This window comes from Mustelus asterias, chromosome 7, assembly GCF_964213995.1.
Source record: "Mustelus asterias chromosome 7, sMusAst1.hap1.1, whole genome shotgun sequence".
NCBI classification, from domain to species: Eukaryota; Metazoa; Chordata; class Chondrichthyes; order Carcharhiniformes; family Triakidae; genus Mustelus; species Mustelus asterias.
In genome coordinates this window covers 53,418,046-53,432,946 of record NC_135807.1, presented here as the reverse complement: position 1 = coordinate 53,432,946, position 14,901 = coordinate 53,418,046, and the positions used below count along the sequence as shown (strand labels likewise).

Below are 14,901 nucleotides of genomic sequence, written 5' to 3'. Positions count from 1 at the left end.
AATCATTGCTGTCGTGATAGGAGTGAAGTCAGTAATGGGTTTAATAATCAAGGGATGAGTTAATGTAACAAACACTAATGTTTTCTCTCTTGAAATCTTAAAGCTAAGCTTTCACCTTGCCAAAGGAATGCTCTCAATTCAGTGTGACTTACATGAAACACCCATGCAAGTGAGTCAAACCACATTTACCACATGAAACCACTGGAGGATAAATACCATTGCGTAAATTTATTCATACAAAGAATTACCAGTGACAAACATGTGTTAACTCAAATAAGTTTGTGCACATTGCTAATCCCATGTTGAACAAGTTAAAATCACAGTGTCTCTTCTGGGCATTTGTATTAATCTATTACTGAAATACAGAATCAATTTGCATTTTGAATCTCTTGCTTTCATGAGTTATTCTTCTTGTAACAGTGATGCTCTTTTGGTTGCAGGAGCCGAGTGTGTAGTTTCTCAAATTATTCAGAGTCACTCAGCAAGCTGTCTCTAGGAACTAACTCACTGTCTGGAGCTTGGATATGACGATGTTGAAGAATGTGGAGATTTAATTGCAAAGAATCCATCAAAGATGGCAGAGTAGTGACTCCAACTCACCAAACTGGAACTGTCTCGACACAGGTGAAACAGGACCTATCTATCGCATGACCGTACTACAATCGAGTTACCCTTGAATAGCAACCATCCAAGATTCATTCCAATATGGGCCCGGCATTAGGTGTATCAATTTGAATGGATAAAGTTGAGTTGGGCAAGAGACACTGTAATTTTAAATACAACACAGGAGCTGATGAATTAGAAAGAAGTGGTGAACAAACGTGACTACATTCCTCGAAAGAAGACACAGTGGAACAAGGTGGAGGTAAGTGTGAAAGATATGTGTACCTTTTATTCATGTATTGCTATGGGATTTTATTGATTACAGCATCATTCGGTGTTCACATTGAAAGTTGGGACACAAAAAGAAACAATTGGCTAACAACTTATCTATAGGGATTCTACTTCTCTAACTCAATGCTTCAGATGCACTCAGTGACTAGTTTAGTAGAGCCAATGAAAGTCTGAAAAACTGCTGCTTGAAATTCAATCCTCCAGCCTCACCTTCATTCTTCAAGTTACAATAATCTACCCTCCACAACAAAACGTACACACTGCTGATAATATATGTTAGCCTGAGCTTGCTCTTTCTCAGTACAACTGCCTCACTTTTTCTTTACTTCTTGTTGTTGTTCAGCTTGCAGCTCTTCGTCCTCAGGGATGAACACACTTACAGTAAAGTCACCCGTCTCGGTGCCGTATTTGTTTTTCACCAGGATGCTGTATTTGCCGGAGTCCGTGGTCCTGACATCGGTGATAGTGAAGGAAGCGAACTTTCCCGACTCGAACTTCAGTATCAGATGAGCATCTCCCACCAGTTCCCTGTCATTCTTCAGCCAGGAGACTGTAGGAACAGGCTCTCCCCAGACATTGCAAGTAAGGTTAAGTGACTAAAATAGAAATTTTAAAAAATCATTTTTCAATGGTAAAATGCAATTACTTCAAACTCCAACATATCTTATTCATTTCAGTGTATGGTTTCACCCGCTTGAACAAGGATTAGATTTTAAAACTAGTTCCCACATTTTTCTGCTGATCATTCAAAAGCTTGATGTGGAGGTGCCGGTGTTGGACTGGGGTAAGCACAAGAAGTCTCACAACGCCAGGTTAAAGTTCAACAGGAAAAGTCCTGTTGGACTTTAACCTGGTGTTGTGAGACTTCTTACCATTCAAAGGCTAACAGGGGTTTGTTTAGTTCAGTTAGTTAGGCAATGGTTTGTGATGTAGAATGATATCAACAGCGTGGGTTCAATTCCTGTACCGGCTGAGGTTGTTCATGAAGGCCTGCCTCCTCAACTTGCCCCACACCTGAGGTGTGGTGATCCTCAGGTTAAATCATGACTAGTCAGCTCTCCCCCTCAAAGAGGAGAGCAATCTATGGTCATCTGGGACTTTGGTAACTTTACCTTTACCTAAGGAGGCGAAACATCTTCGATGATGAGTGATTATGAATACCAACCAAACTCCTTAATGTAATGCAAAATTTCTGCACTCCAATTGTTTCATCGTATTTTGCTCTAAAAGGCCACAATTAAAATATAGAACAGAGTTGGACTTGTCAGCCAGCAGTTTGACAACATGTACCCTCCCTTAAAAAAAGGAAAATATTGCAGGTGTTGCATTTCCAGCATTTTTCTGCTTTTATTTACCTTTCCTTCCTGGATTGTAACAACATCAGGCAAACCGCCGATAACACGAGCACGATCTAACAGGAAAGAAAGTTCTCTTAGGCATGACAATATGAAGGGACATCTTAATGTACAGATTTCCTGATACAAGATGACACAGTTATTAATAAGTGCCACAGTAACCCAATATAGTCAGAACCAGACAGTGGAAAAAAGCAAATTTAATTCCCCACTTTTAACATGATCACTCTGGGGATAACCCGGGTGGGAATTCTGTGTTTTGATGATGTGGGGCTGAGAAATATTGGAGGGTAAATCAATCATCATACATTCCTGCATGGGTATCTCAGAAAGGAATTGCAAAGCTGTGGGTTTGTAATTGAAATAGTCTAATTGGATAGGCTCAAAGGGCTAAATGACCTCCTTGGTCTCCTCCGGTCCATAAGTTCCTATGTATTGCCAGGAAAATTATGAAATTTTCAGAGAAAATATTGAATTTAGACCCTCACAAAACAATTTTAAGTACAACCATTGCCAGTTACCTGAATAATCAATTTATTAAAACAGCCATTTAACTTTATAAAATTACTTATGTTACCTTTATAAAATATCTGTAAATATGATACTCACTTTTTTCAGCGATTGCAGCCTGTCTGTTTATTAAAAAATCAAAAAGAAAGTTAAAAAAAATTAAAGCATAAAGTGTTACTCTGCATATGAAGCAATTCTATGCACACATAGTGAGAATTATGAAGTTATTTTGATATTGCCAGAAAAGGGATGCCATAAAAAATCGACTTTGCTTGATTTTTCTATTGGTGGTAAAAATAGAAATCCATTAAAAAAGAGAAATGGGAAGCAATCAGTGTGCTGATGTTAGCTGTTCTTTGTGACTGACTGAATCCAAAGATGTGTTGGTTAGGTTGATTGGCCATGCTAAAATTGCCCTTAGTGTCCTGAGATGCACAGGTTAGAGGGATTAGTGGGTAAATATGTAGGGATATGGGGGTAGGGCCTGGGTGAGATTGTGGTCGGTGCAGACTCGATGGGCTGATTGGCCTCTTTCTGTGCTCTAGGGTTTCTATGATTCTATGACTAAATGTAAAAACTTTTACAAAAACAAGATACAAATACAATGTATTGATAACTGATGACAATTCTGTGGACGAAATATAATTGTCTACAAATGCTTTACTTTCTTACAGTTATTACTGGTTTACTGTTACTGCAAGGTCTGTGAAAAACCAATGCAAAAGAACAGTGCAGTACTTCCCAAATGATCGTACAAGAAGAAGGTCCTAAATAGTACATTGTTGTGGCTGTTGTAATCTCCTGAAATTATTATAATCGCATAAAAGAATCACAAATATTCCAGACCTTTCTTTCCCCTAATTGCTTGTCTGCTTTACACTTCTCCCAAGAGACTACACAGCACTCAAGGGGTGTGGGTTCTCTTGATGTGATACACAACAAACTAGATAAGCCGATAATCTTTTTCAATCTGACGGTTTGTTATGTTCGTATGAGAAGATCATTCAAACAGACCCAGGACATCCCAGGATTAATCTCCAGCATGTGTTTTATTTGCTTATTTGGGCATGGGCATTAGTGCAAGTGCTAAGATTTGGAAATGAAAAATTGAACATAAGGCTGCTTCAAACTACCATCTAACAACAATTGTTGAAAATGCATACACACGGACAACAGACTGAATGAACTCTTGAATGATCTAATTTGAGGGTTGGAGATTGCAGGTTTACTCAGTTGTGTCAAATGCCACCTGATCCCACAACCAATCCCCACTGCCATCCGCCCCACCGACCCCACCCCAATATCCCAATGAACCCACTGCCCACCCATTGTTGGGAACATTTCTAAAGTAGTCAAAGGACATCCCTCTTTCCTCACTCCAAATTATACACTGAAAATTGATACATTACAATTAATTTCAAAACAGTTTTTTTCCTTCATTTTTTTAATTCTAGAAGCAGGGAAAATAAATGGCATATAAGTTTAACAGTTTTCAACAAACCTCCAAATTATTGTTTGGTTTAAAGTTGCCTGCGTTGTCACTCCCAGCCTGCCTCCTTCCCCAAAGGTGCTCTCCCCTTCAATCTGACCCATTGCCTACAGTAAAAAGGCTGACTCTGTCTTAACTCGTCTTTGTTTCTCGCTGATCCTTTCCAGCACATTCTGGTTCCATTACAGAGGTAACTATTTGAATATGCATCAGACATAACTAAATTTAGAAAGCTTGTTTAAAACAGCAGACCAATCTGACAGTACGGTTTTAACGAGACTCACAACTGAAATCTGCTGTCAGTTTTGGCAATTTAAATATACTTGAATTTATATTCTACCGGACATGTGTTTGTTTGAAACCATTATGTTATCAGACTTATCTACAAGTGGCCACTTGGGTGGAGACTGAGTAACATTTAGTTTATTGCTAATTTTCTTATTCAGCTTTATTCATCACACTTTCAGTAATTGGGCCTTTCTTCTGTTAACTCTCAAACTAAGGGCAGCACGGTGGCGTAGCGGTTAGCACTGGTGCGTCGCAGCGCCTGGGACATGGGTTCTATTCCCGACTTGGGTCACTGTCTGTGTGGAGTCTGCACTTTTTCCTGATGTCTGCGTGGGTTTCCTCCGGGCGCTCCGGTTTCTTCCCACTGTCCGAAAGGTGTGCTGGTTAGATGCATTAGCCATGCTCAATTCTCTTTCAGTGTATCGGAACAGGCGTCAGAGTGTGGTGACTTGGGGATTTTCACAGTAATTTCATTGCAGTGTAAATGTAAGTATACTTGTGACACTAATAACTAGAATGGGCATGTAATTCCTTGCTTATATTTTTTATAGTGTTTACTTGCCATAAGTTTTGTTAAAATATGGAGAATTGACGCATACATAGATCAAACAGGAGAAAACGTTACCAGCAAAAGAGCACAAGTTGTGAATGTATTCACTTTTGCACCTAGTTGTTTTAATCCACTTTACAGAATGAAGAATGTGGGACAATTGCAGGAATAACTAAAGTTCCCTTTGTTGATGGATAGAGAACTGGCCTCTTCCTAAATGGATTTTCCTGGATGAGCACAGTAGTTTTCATGCCTCTGTTTTAGTTATACTCGGGCTCATATTTTACCTTCACTGCTTTGGTGGTAATCTGACGAAACGGACCACAATTTCAATATAAGAAAAATTGAGCACATTTTACAATGTCTTTTATGATTTCTTTCTTCACTATCAGTAGGCCATTAGAATGTGCATAGTTCTTTAAATTAGTAACTGATTTGATATAAATATAAAAGGCAAAATTATTAAGCCAGCAGCATTGAAAAAATATTGCTAAATCACCTATGGCATTTCAAAGAGAGGGTGCAATTCTCCCGTGTCGGGGTCAGAAATATGAAATGTTTCCCACTGCAGACCTCATTAATGATGCGCCTGGGTGTGGCGGGATGGTGTGTACTCCACCGTTGTCCGGGTGCCATATTGAAAAGGTGCCTCAACATCACCGAAGGCATTGAAGAAAAAAGCTGGATCTCCTGACAACAAAGATGGATCTCCAGTAACATTCTGAGGCTGGAAGATGGGCCCCCTTCAGGGGCAGCCCCAGGTGTTGTTCAGATGAATTCTGACATCTGCACGCCATGTTATTCTGAATGTGTTTCGCACTGACTTGTTTTCCCGCTGGCATCGCGGAGAATATGGGGGGGGCAGGGGAAGCGGAGGAGAAGGGGTTGGGCCTTCATCTGCATCCCATTAAAGGGATGCAAATGAGGTTGATGTCAAGGTTGCTCTACTGTTGAATGAGTGTGAGGTGCAGGAACACAAAAGGTATCCCATTGCTGTGAGTGAGAATGACTAATATCCCAAGGGAATAGCCAGTTGGGTACTTGGTGAAGTTGAAAGGATGGCTGAGGGTGGGCATAGTTACTTTCAGAGATTTACGAATTGATGGAATGGTTTAACAGCTTCAAAAAACATTTAGATGTTCTGAAATCTGGCAAAAAAAGAGTTCAAAAACTGCTGCAGGCCCAAGCCTATGACAGTGAGATGTTCCTAATATTCACAAGTAGCATTGCAAAAGCAATGTCATAGCACCACCTACAGGAAAAATGAGTGCTGCTGGTAAATTTAAAACCCTAGCATTTGATATGATTTCAATGCATTAAGAAATGGAATACAGTAATTCACTTAACATTTTAAAATGATGCTAGATGTTAACTTAAACTCTATAAAATGTTAAGTTTGCATACAGAGCATATGGCTGTCATCCCCTGTCAAAGATCATATAAAGAATGAAGTTATGAAGGAAACCACCTGTGGAGTCCCACTCCAAGTCCCACTCCAGCAAGGAATCAAAGTCTTTGGGAGTGGAGAGAAATAAAAATCAACTTAAAAAATACAGACAAGTAGTTTTTCGTAAAATTGGTATACTTACTTCAGCCTCTGGAATTCTGCAAAGGCTTCATCAAATACTTTAAGAAGAAGAGAGATAGTAGGGTTGTTAAATGAGTATATAACACATTAGTTCACCAATTACATTGCAATGAAAATCATTTCCATTTCATGCTCGGTAAAGAACTGGCTTTGCAGATCAGCTGCCTGTCACAGAAACTGTCTGATTTCTACCTGACTCAAGTGAGCTGTCAATTGGCAACGCCAAATTCACACCGAGACGTCCATCTGAAAATCCACCCAATATGCTTACTTTATCACTCCTGCTGCTGTCAGATTTCACTTGTTTTCACAGGTCACAACTCTCTTTAGATAACAGAAAGTATAGTCCAGTGAGGTTCAATGCCGCTGCACTAATGTCCGCATGATATGAGATCAAGGGAAAGCTGAAGTCACCAAACTGAAGACTAAGCACTCCGCTGATGAATAAATAACCATTGTAATCGGAGACCATCTCCTCATGCAGCTGATGCCTTAAAATAGGACATTTACCTGTCCTAATCTGGTGGAGAGCCAGATGTTATGGAAAGATCTAAATGAAGGCAAGTGCTTTAGTGTATATGGTCAATAAAGCGGTGGAGCAGGTTCAATTAGCTGAATTATCTACTCCTGGTTTTGACAGTCCCCGTTTGGTTAAGACCTGCTAATAAGCCTCATGTACTGAGGAATTTCAAAGGCATGGCACAATGTGTAGCAGACAGGAATCAGCAAATGGTTCAATCAAACCTATAAGTAGCTTTCATTCTGGTGTTTTACCGTACTTGTCAGAAGCAAGTAAACACCCACCAATAGAAATAAAACTAATAATAGAAGAAAAATATTTTCATACGTAAACAACTATGGTTTGAACGATACCTTCTATAAGCAAAGTAGCTTTAACACAGTGTCTGGGTGTTATAACTGGATGATAACAGTCAGATGGCATCAATACTATAACTAGTATTTATGATTCCATCATCACCCAGGAGTCAGCTTCATATACCTCTGCATAATATCTTTATTCTTGTAGCCAACTGACACAGGTTAACTTTTTCATTCGCTCATAATTAGTAGATGAAATTCTAGGAATTTCACAGTAACCTCATTGCAGTGTTAATGTAAACCTTACTTGTGACTAATAAATAAACTTAACTTATTCTATTGATGGATGGAACCATTATGCGTTATGAATAAGCCCATGCATCAAGAAAGTTTACATAACGTTTGTTGTACTTGTATTTGCCACTATCATTTTTATTTTGTTTTTAATGTTAGGAATTGTTCCTACTTATAATGAAGAGCAATGTCAGTCAGAGGAATGGAATGTCCACCTTTTCTCCACCTTTTCTCCACCTTTGGCCATACTAATATTGTACACACTCAACTCAATATACAGTGCGGAAAGCTTCCTCAACAGCTTCACTATCAACATCCTGGGGTTAACCATTGACCAGAAACTGAACTCCTGCAGCCAGTATCACTTTCTGACAAAGATAACTTACCACCACATTCTCAAGGGTAATTAGGGACGGGCAATAAATACTGGTTCACATCCCTTGATTGAATATAAAAGCACAGACCAGAATCCCAAATCTGCCTATTCTTGTACCTATGGTGATGATATTTAGGTTTATTGTCTTTCTAAGTGAAATGTCCACCAGAGAAACATTGAGATTCCAACACATTTTCCTTAGGAAATCTGCAATGATCAGAAGAGGGAACTGTTCCCTTTAACAACAGAATTCAAGTTGCAGAAAAGAAAAGTTGTCAGTGTCATTTTAACTGTCATGACAGCATGGTTCATATATTAAGACAAAAGTGGCATGGATGCCAGCAATGTGTAAAGTTTCCTGAACACATATGTGTGTGAGGAATGTGCTACATCCATGTGGGAACTGTGGTTTTTCCCAGAGCTGCTGCCAAAGGTCCTCCCCCAGAACTGCTGGGTCCGTATCAACAAGTGGATGGATCAACAGTAATATTTTATTACAATATTAACTAAACGCGATTGGAAGTAGATCTGTTTTTCTTACCTGTCCCTGATAGTTCAACTGATTTTTTGTGTCCTGCTTTTCCATCAAAGAGTTCAAGAGTGTAGGTGCCTTTATCCTTCTCGGTGGGTTCATTGATCTGAAGCCAGAGCTGCTCTCCTGTAACACCGTTCTTCACTCGGTCTGTGGATGCAAGCTTTGTGTCTCTGGGGAAAGACAGCAGGTGTTAGAAATCAACCTAACATTTATGATGTGTTTTATTTCTAGCTTCCCCGCAATCTAGTAAGATGAAAGTTCCAATAATAGGCACAAAACCTCCACATCTGTCAACTCTTTCCCTTGTAAAAATATAATAAAGAGGGGTAAGTTTTGTGAGTCTCACTTGTGGGGATCATGGGCTGGTGAATTGGAAATGGAGGTCAGTTTCCTCCAGCTTACACTGCTTCCAATTTTCCAATGCCAAATGTACTGAGGAAAGTAATTTCTTACCTGTAGTACCAGATGATCTTCAAATCGTCCAAGTAGTAAGAAACAAAAGAGTAGATTCTGATACCATGTTCTGTACTCTGTACCTTCAGATCTGTTGCAGTCTGAGCTGTATTGTTAACAGAAACATAGTTTTTACATCCAATTTATAAGCACCGGAAAGTGATGGCAAGGCTTCTTCTGAGAACACTTACCAGCCGCACGGCAAACTTCACTTATCACATCATTGAAAGCTGTAAAATTAAGATTAAACAAGTTGAATATGGCAGATTTCACAATACAATGAAATTCTTTACATCACAGTTACCCTAAATTTCATGATTGTATTGGTACATTTAAATTTACAGTATTGTGCTCTGCTTCACATTCTGCATCTTGATATTAACTTCTCCCTCTCCACCCAGCCTCTGTATCATCATTAGATACATTAGTGCTGATCCGTTTCTGGGCATTTCAAGTGTGGAACAACATTTGCAGAGGGCACTTTTCAGAAAATTGCAGGCTTATAGATCAAGATTTTACATTGATTTCAATTAATTATTTCAATTAATTATTTGTGCCAATTGTCCTTTTTTTTCAGACTACCTGTCTTCCCGGGATCTCCTTATGACATGTTCACCACACCAAGAAAGAAATTCCCTCTGAAAGCCTGTCTGTCTTTTTAAGCCTGTATTCCTTTGGGTTTAAGGTTTTTTACAACCTCAAATATATAATGGTGCTGAGCAGATTTCTACAAGGATAATTTTCCTGTAATTTAAGCTCTCTGGAGGCCCTTATGTTTTGTGTCACTGAGCATAGATGCTATACCAACTCCCTCCTGGCCTGGGGATGTAGGAACTCCCTGCTTACACATTCTCTGCTTCAGAACTCTGTATTTCTATATAAATGATCTTGTAAAGTGTGGGTTTCTTACACAGTCAAGTGGGAATTCCAGAATGTAGGAAAAGCAGAATCGAAGCTTTGCAATTGTTCTGTCTCTTCGATCTATTTCATTTGATCTACACCATCTTTCTGTGATGATTTAGTCCATTATCAGTCAGAAACTTTGTAGTTGCACTTGTTTTATCCTATCCATTTCTTTCTGATTCTCCCTATAAGAACCCTTTTGTCTTTACAATGTATTATCATCTTGCTAAATGGGAGCGACACTCTTGAAATGGGATTGTTGAGATCAAGTTATTCCGAATCTTATTTTGCTTATTATCTAAAATAACGGGCAGGATTTTATGGCCCTTCCTGCTGATGGGATCTTCCAGTCCCACCAAAGGTGACCCCCATTGCAGGTTCCTTGGCAGAAGGGTGGGTGAGCCACGCAAAATGCCATAGGTACTATCAGAAATGAAAGATCCCACCCGCAGCCAATGGCGAGTCACCTCTTCCACCGGAAAACATGCCACGAGAGTACGGAAAATCCTGCCCAATGTATTTAAAAGCCCCACAAGCCTGACTCCCAATTTTAAATTCTACTCCATTCTACACCTCTCTCAAATTCCACAGAACAACCCCATTAGAACTCATAAACATGCATCGTGAAGACACCTGATAATTTTTGTTTATGATATCAAAATAAAACATTGCGGTATCTGGCTTTAGTGAAAAAGTCACCTATTTTCAGCAAAAGAGATCTCACCAAAAAAATACCATCGCCTCGAAGCTTCATTCAGGCCACAAAAACAGAAACATTTCTCTCTGAAAAATATTGCGGTGCAGAATAGCTTTTATGTTCAACAATCTACACTCCCATGAATATGTGATTAGAAGAGCTAAAAATGGTTAATGATTTTCCAGTAGTGAGAGAATCCACTCTTACATCTGTGTCACCTAGTCACTCTTTAAAGTCCCTAGCAACTAATCTAGCAGCTAACATTGCTTTGGCCTTATATGCCCCACCTACAAGAACGTTTTCAGTAGAAATCTACTTCAGTGACCCTTAACCGGCATCTCAGAATAAACACCAAACTCTTTCCAACTAGCTAACTCCCTTTTTATTTATTTCCCTTATTAATTTATTCTCAGGTTTATTGGCAACCACCAAAACCACCTGGTCATGAGGACTTCAGCTTCTTGCTCTATTGTGAGACTGTTCTGTGACTTTTATTTCATTTTCTAAACAATTCAAGCCACGGCCTCAACTTTCATTATGGCCGGGATTCTCCGACTTCACTCCCTGCTGGGATTCTCTGGTCCCGCTGCAGTGAATGGAGTTTTGGCTGAGCGCTAAATTGTCTGTTCTCGCTGGCAGTTGTGGCGGGGCGACCGATGTCGGAGAATTCCAGCCTATGGCCGGGATTTTACGACCTCGCTTCGGCGAGGTTCATAAAATCCCACCCAGCCCGAGGCCAACAGAGAATTCCACTCTGCGAGCCTAATGAGGTGGTAAAATTCCAGCCTATATGTCTGTTAGAATCACTCCTCTTGCACTATCGGAAGTTCTTTAGGCCGTTTGTGATCTTTTTTCCAATACAAACATCTTCAATTCTTAAAACGTGCACTGTCCATTCTCTCACTTAATTTCCACATGTCCATGTAACTTCCTTCCTGGTCATCATCCAGAACATTCAAGCAATATTTATATTTGCCATTAGCTTTTCCAGCACATCCCAAAATAGTTATATCCTTCCAATCATTAAATCCCTCTGGAATTGTCATCATAGAATCATAGAATCATAGAAACCCTTCAGTACAGAAAGAGGCCATTCGGCCCATTGAGTCTGCACCGACCACAATCCCACCCAGGCCCTACCCCCATATCCCTACACATTTACCCACTAATCCCTCTAACCTACGCATCTCAGGACACTAAGGGCAATTTTTAGCATGGCCAATCAACCTAACCCGCACATCTTTGGACTGAGAACTCATTGGGACAAGTGATGTTTGGATGTGATAGCTCTGTCATGTGTGTCTCAAGCATTTACATTACCATTATCCAACTCTTAATCTACAGCATTCTGTTCCTCAGAACCCTCATCACAAACACATGAATATTTGACATATGTGTATTTACTTCTGTCAGCTATTCCAAAGTCCATAATTTAGTAATTAATTCCAGTTAATTGTGAGGAATGAACCTTAACGGTTTGATTGCCATGTTTAAGAAGTACTGCCTTACCATCATGACCTTAAGCAGGGCCTTTCCATTCCCTATGACCCTCCCTTTTACGATGCACCAAATCTCTTGAATTAATTTCTGTCTCAGATGGATTTATATGGTACCTCAATGCTCTTTAAATTTTCTGTGAGACCTCATCTTGTAAACTCATCTTCCTGAATATGAAGCTTTCTAATGTGCAGAAAAATGGGATGAAGTGTAGTACCTTCTCGAGCAGGAAGACTTTTGCATATAAGGTAATTTGGGATTTCACCCATTGACTAATTGACCCTTTAATGATCTTGAATGAGTTCTTTGCATGAATTGCCCATGTTGCCAAATTGCAACTTGGTTGCTCAACTAACATTTTACACAGCATTTTCTCAATCACCACATGAATCCTTTCACAAGTCCTTTGCTGAAAGGACTTTCAACTGCGGTATTCATGACTATGATGTTTATATTTTCGCAAATCATATGATAGGACATAGTGGCATTATAGAAATTATAGCAACCCTATAGTGCACAAGGAGGCCATTTGGCCCATCGAGTCTGCACCGACACATCCTCAGCGAATTCCCCTCCATTATCAGTCAGAAGCTTTGTTGTTGTACTTGTTTTGTCCTATCCATTCCTCTACCATTTTGTCCTTATTTTGTATTATTGTAGAAAGATTAAATCTGGTCATCAGGACGACAAAATGCAGAATGAGAATATTTTTGCCTTTGTTTAGACTCACGGTAACCATATCATTAAAGTCACAAGCTAATGGAGGGCTTATGATAGGACATAGTGGCATTATAGAAATTATAGCAACCCTATAGTGCACAAGGAGACCATTTGGCCCATCGAGTCTGCACCGACAACAATCTCACCTAGGCTCTATTCCATATATTTACCCCGCTAATTCCTCTGACCTATGCATCCTGGGACACTAAGAGGCAATTTAGCATGGCCAATGCACCTAACTCATACATCTTTGGACTGTGGGAGGAAACCGGAGCACCCAGAGGAAATCCATGCAGACGCGGGGAGAATGTGCAAACTCCACACAGACAGTGACTCAAGCCGGGAATCGAACCCAGATTCCTGGAGCTGTGAAGCAGCAGTGCTAATCACTGTGCCACTGTGCCGCCCCAATATGCAATACTATTTAGACATTTCACATTCTCATTTTCTCTCCTCCTGAGTGGACACGGTTAAATTTGGGCCTAAGATCTATCTAATTGCTCTGATGAAAATGTAAACAAATTTCAACCCCATGCCTTTTCACCTTAGGTTATGTTTAATGGACTTTTTCTGTTTTATTGAAGCTTGTCCAACATTGCTGAGACATTGTTAACTCTGCGAAATGTACCTTTTTCAAGCAGTCGGAGCACACTTGAATCTCTTCCCCTGTCATCCTTCAGCACGATTTCATAAACACCCGCATCCTTCTTTGAAAACTGTTGGCATATTTAAAATATTTTAGTGGAACGATGGTGTCTGTTTACGCATATCATAATCACACTTACATCTCAGAAACCATTTGGAATTATGGGCTATATTTTCTGATGTCCAATGTTCCCACATGAACAATTAATTGCTCATATTGGATTCCACAGTGCATTAACTTTTCTGAGGAAGTTTATATAAGCTTGTTAAACATTGCTAAAGGATTGCTGATTGAAAGATATACCTGGATGACATTTGGTGGTACAATTTCTGTGCCAACACTTTGGCATATACCTTGATTTTTCTGCCACTATAGAAGTCTGTTTTTTATCACTCTCCTGTCCTCTATATAACACACACATCTACAGTCAAAAAAATGGACAAGTATAGAATCATAGAATCTACAGTGCAGAAGGAGGCCATTCTGCCCATGAAACTGCACCGACAACAATCTCACCCAGGTCCTGTCCCTGTAACCCCACTTATTTACCCTCCTAATTCCCTTGGCATTGAGGGGCAATTTATCGTGGCCAATCAACCTAACCCGCACATCTTTGGACTGTGTGAGGAAACCGGAGCACCCAGAGGAAATCCACGCAGAGAATGTGCAACTCCACACAGTCACCCGAGGCCGATATTGAACCCCGGTCCCTGGCGCTGTGAGGCAGCAGTGCTAGCCACTGTGCCACGCTGGTTAGCTTAGTTGGCTAGAGTGGGGTGCAGAATGGCGTCAATAGCATGGGTTCAATCCCTGTATCGGCCAAGCTAGCTCATGGAGGCCTGCCTCCTTGTCTGCTCCATGCTTTATGTGGAGTGGTGCCCCTCATATTAACTAACCAATTTCCTCTCTCTCTTTCTCTCTGATGGATGGAGATACCTGTGGTTCTTTGTGGGCTATGGTTAATCACTGATTTGATTCCACTGCCATTGCTGTTTGTGACCAGTCACAAGGAGGCAAATATGAGCAGTCTTGAGCACCTGCTTAATTTCCCTTCTTCACTGTAGGAAAGGGCCTGGCCCCCACTCAGCATGTCCTCACAATGATGCAGTTAGCAACAAGAATTCAGTGATATAGTCACAATGGGAACAAATCAAATGTGATAAAAATGAAGGATTTTTTCTGTATAACGTATCATGCTTCTGTCCGTGATAAAAATGGGGCAAAACCAAGTTCACTTATGGAAAGTGGCCCAGCTAGTTTTGATACAATGGACAGGATGGGGTTTAT

The 14,901-nt window shown here is 40.1% G+C and overlaps 1 protein-coding gene across 2 annotated transcripts in view; it reads right to left on the bottom strand.

Moving 5' to 3' along the window:
* Nucleotides 1-202: 202 nt before the first annotated feature.
* myom1b (myomesin 1b) overlaps nt 203-14,901 on the bottom strand; it is a 129,725-nt gene continuing 115,026 nt past the window's right edge. For both annotated transcript variants that reach the window (XM_078216063.1, XM_078216064.1), the window contains 8 exons: nt 13,597-13,684; nt 9,343-9,381; nt 9,152-9,257; nt 8,705-8,868; nt 6,676-6,712; nt 2,859-2,881; nt 2,250-2,305; nt 203-1,490 (listed from right to left, as the gene is read on the bottom strand). In XM_078216063.1, coding sequence (XP_078072189.1) covers nt 1,206-1,490; nt 2,250-2,305; nt 2,859-2,881; nt 6,676-6,712; nt 8,705-8,868; nt 9,152-9,257; nt 9,343-9,381; nt 13,597-13,684 — 798 coding nt within the window. In that variant the 3' untranslated portion in view covers nt 203-1,205. The remainder of the gene's footprint in view (nt 1,491-2,249; nt 2,306-2,858; nt 2,882-6,675; nt 6,713-8,704; nt 8,869-9,151; nt 9,258-9,342; nt 9,382-13,596; nt 13,685-14,901) is intronic.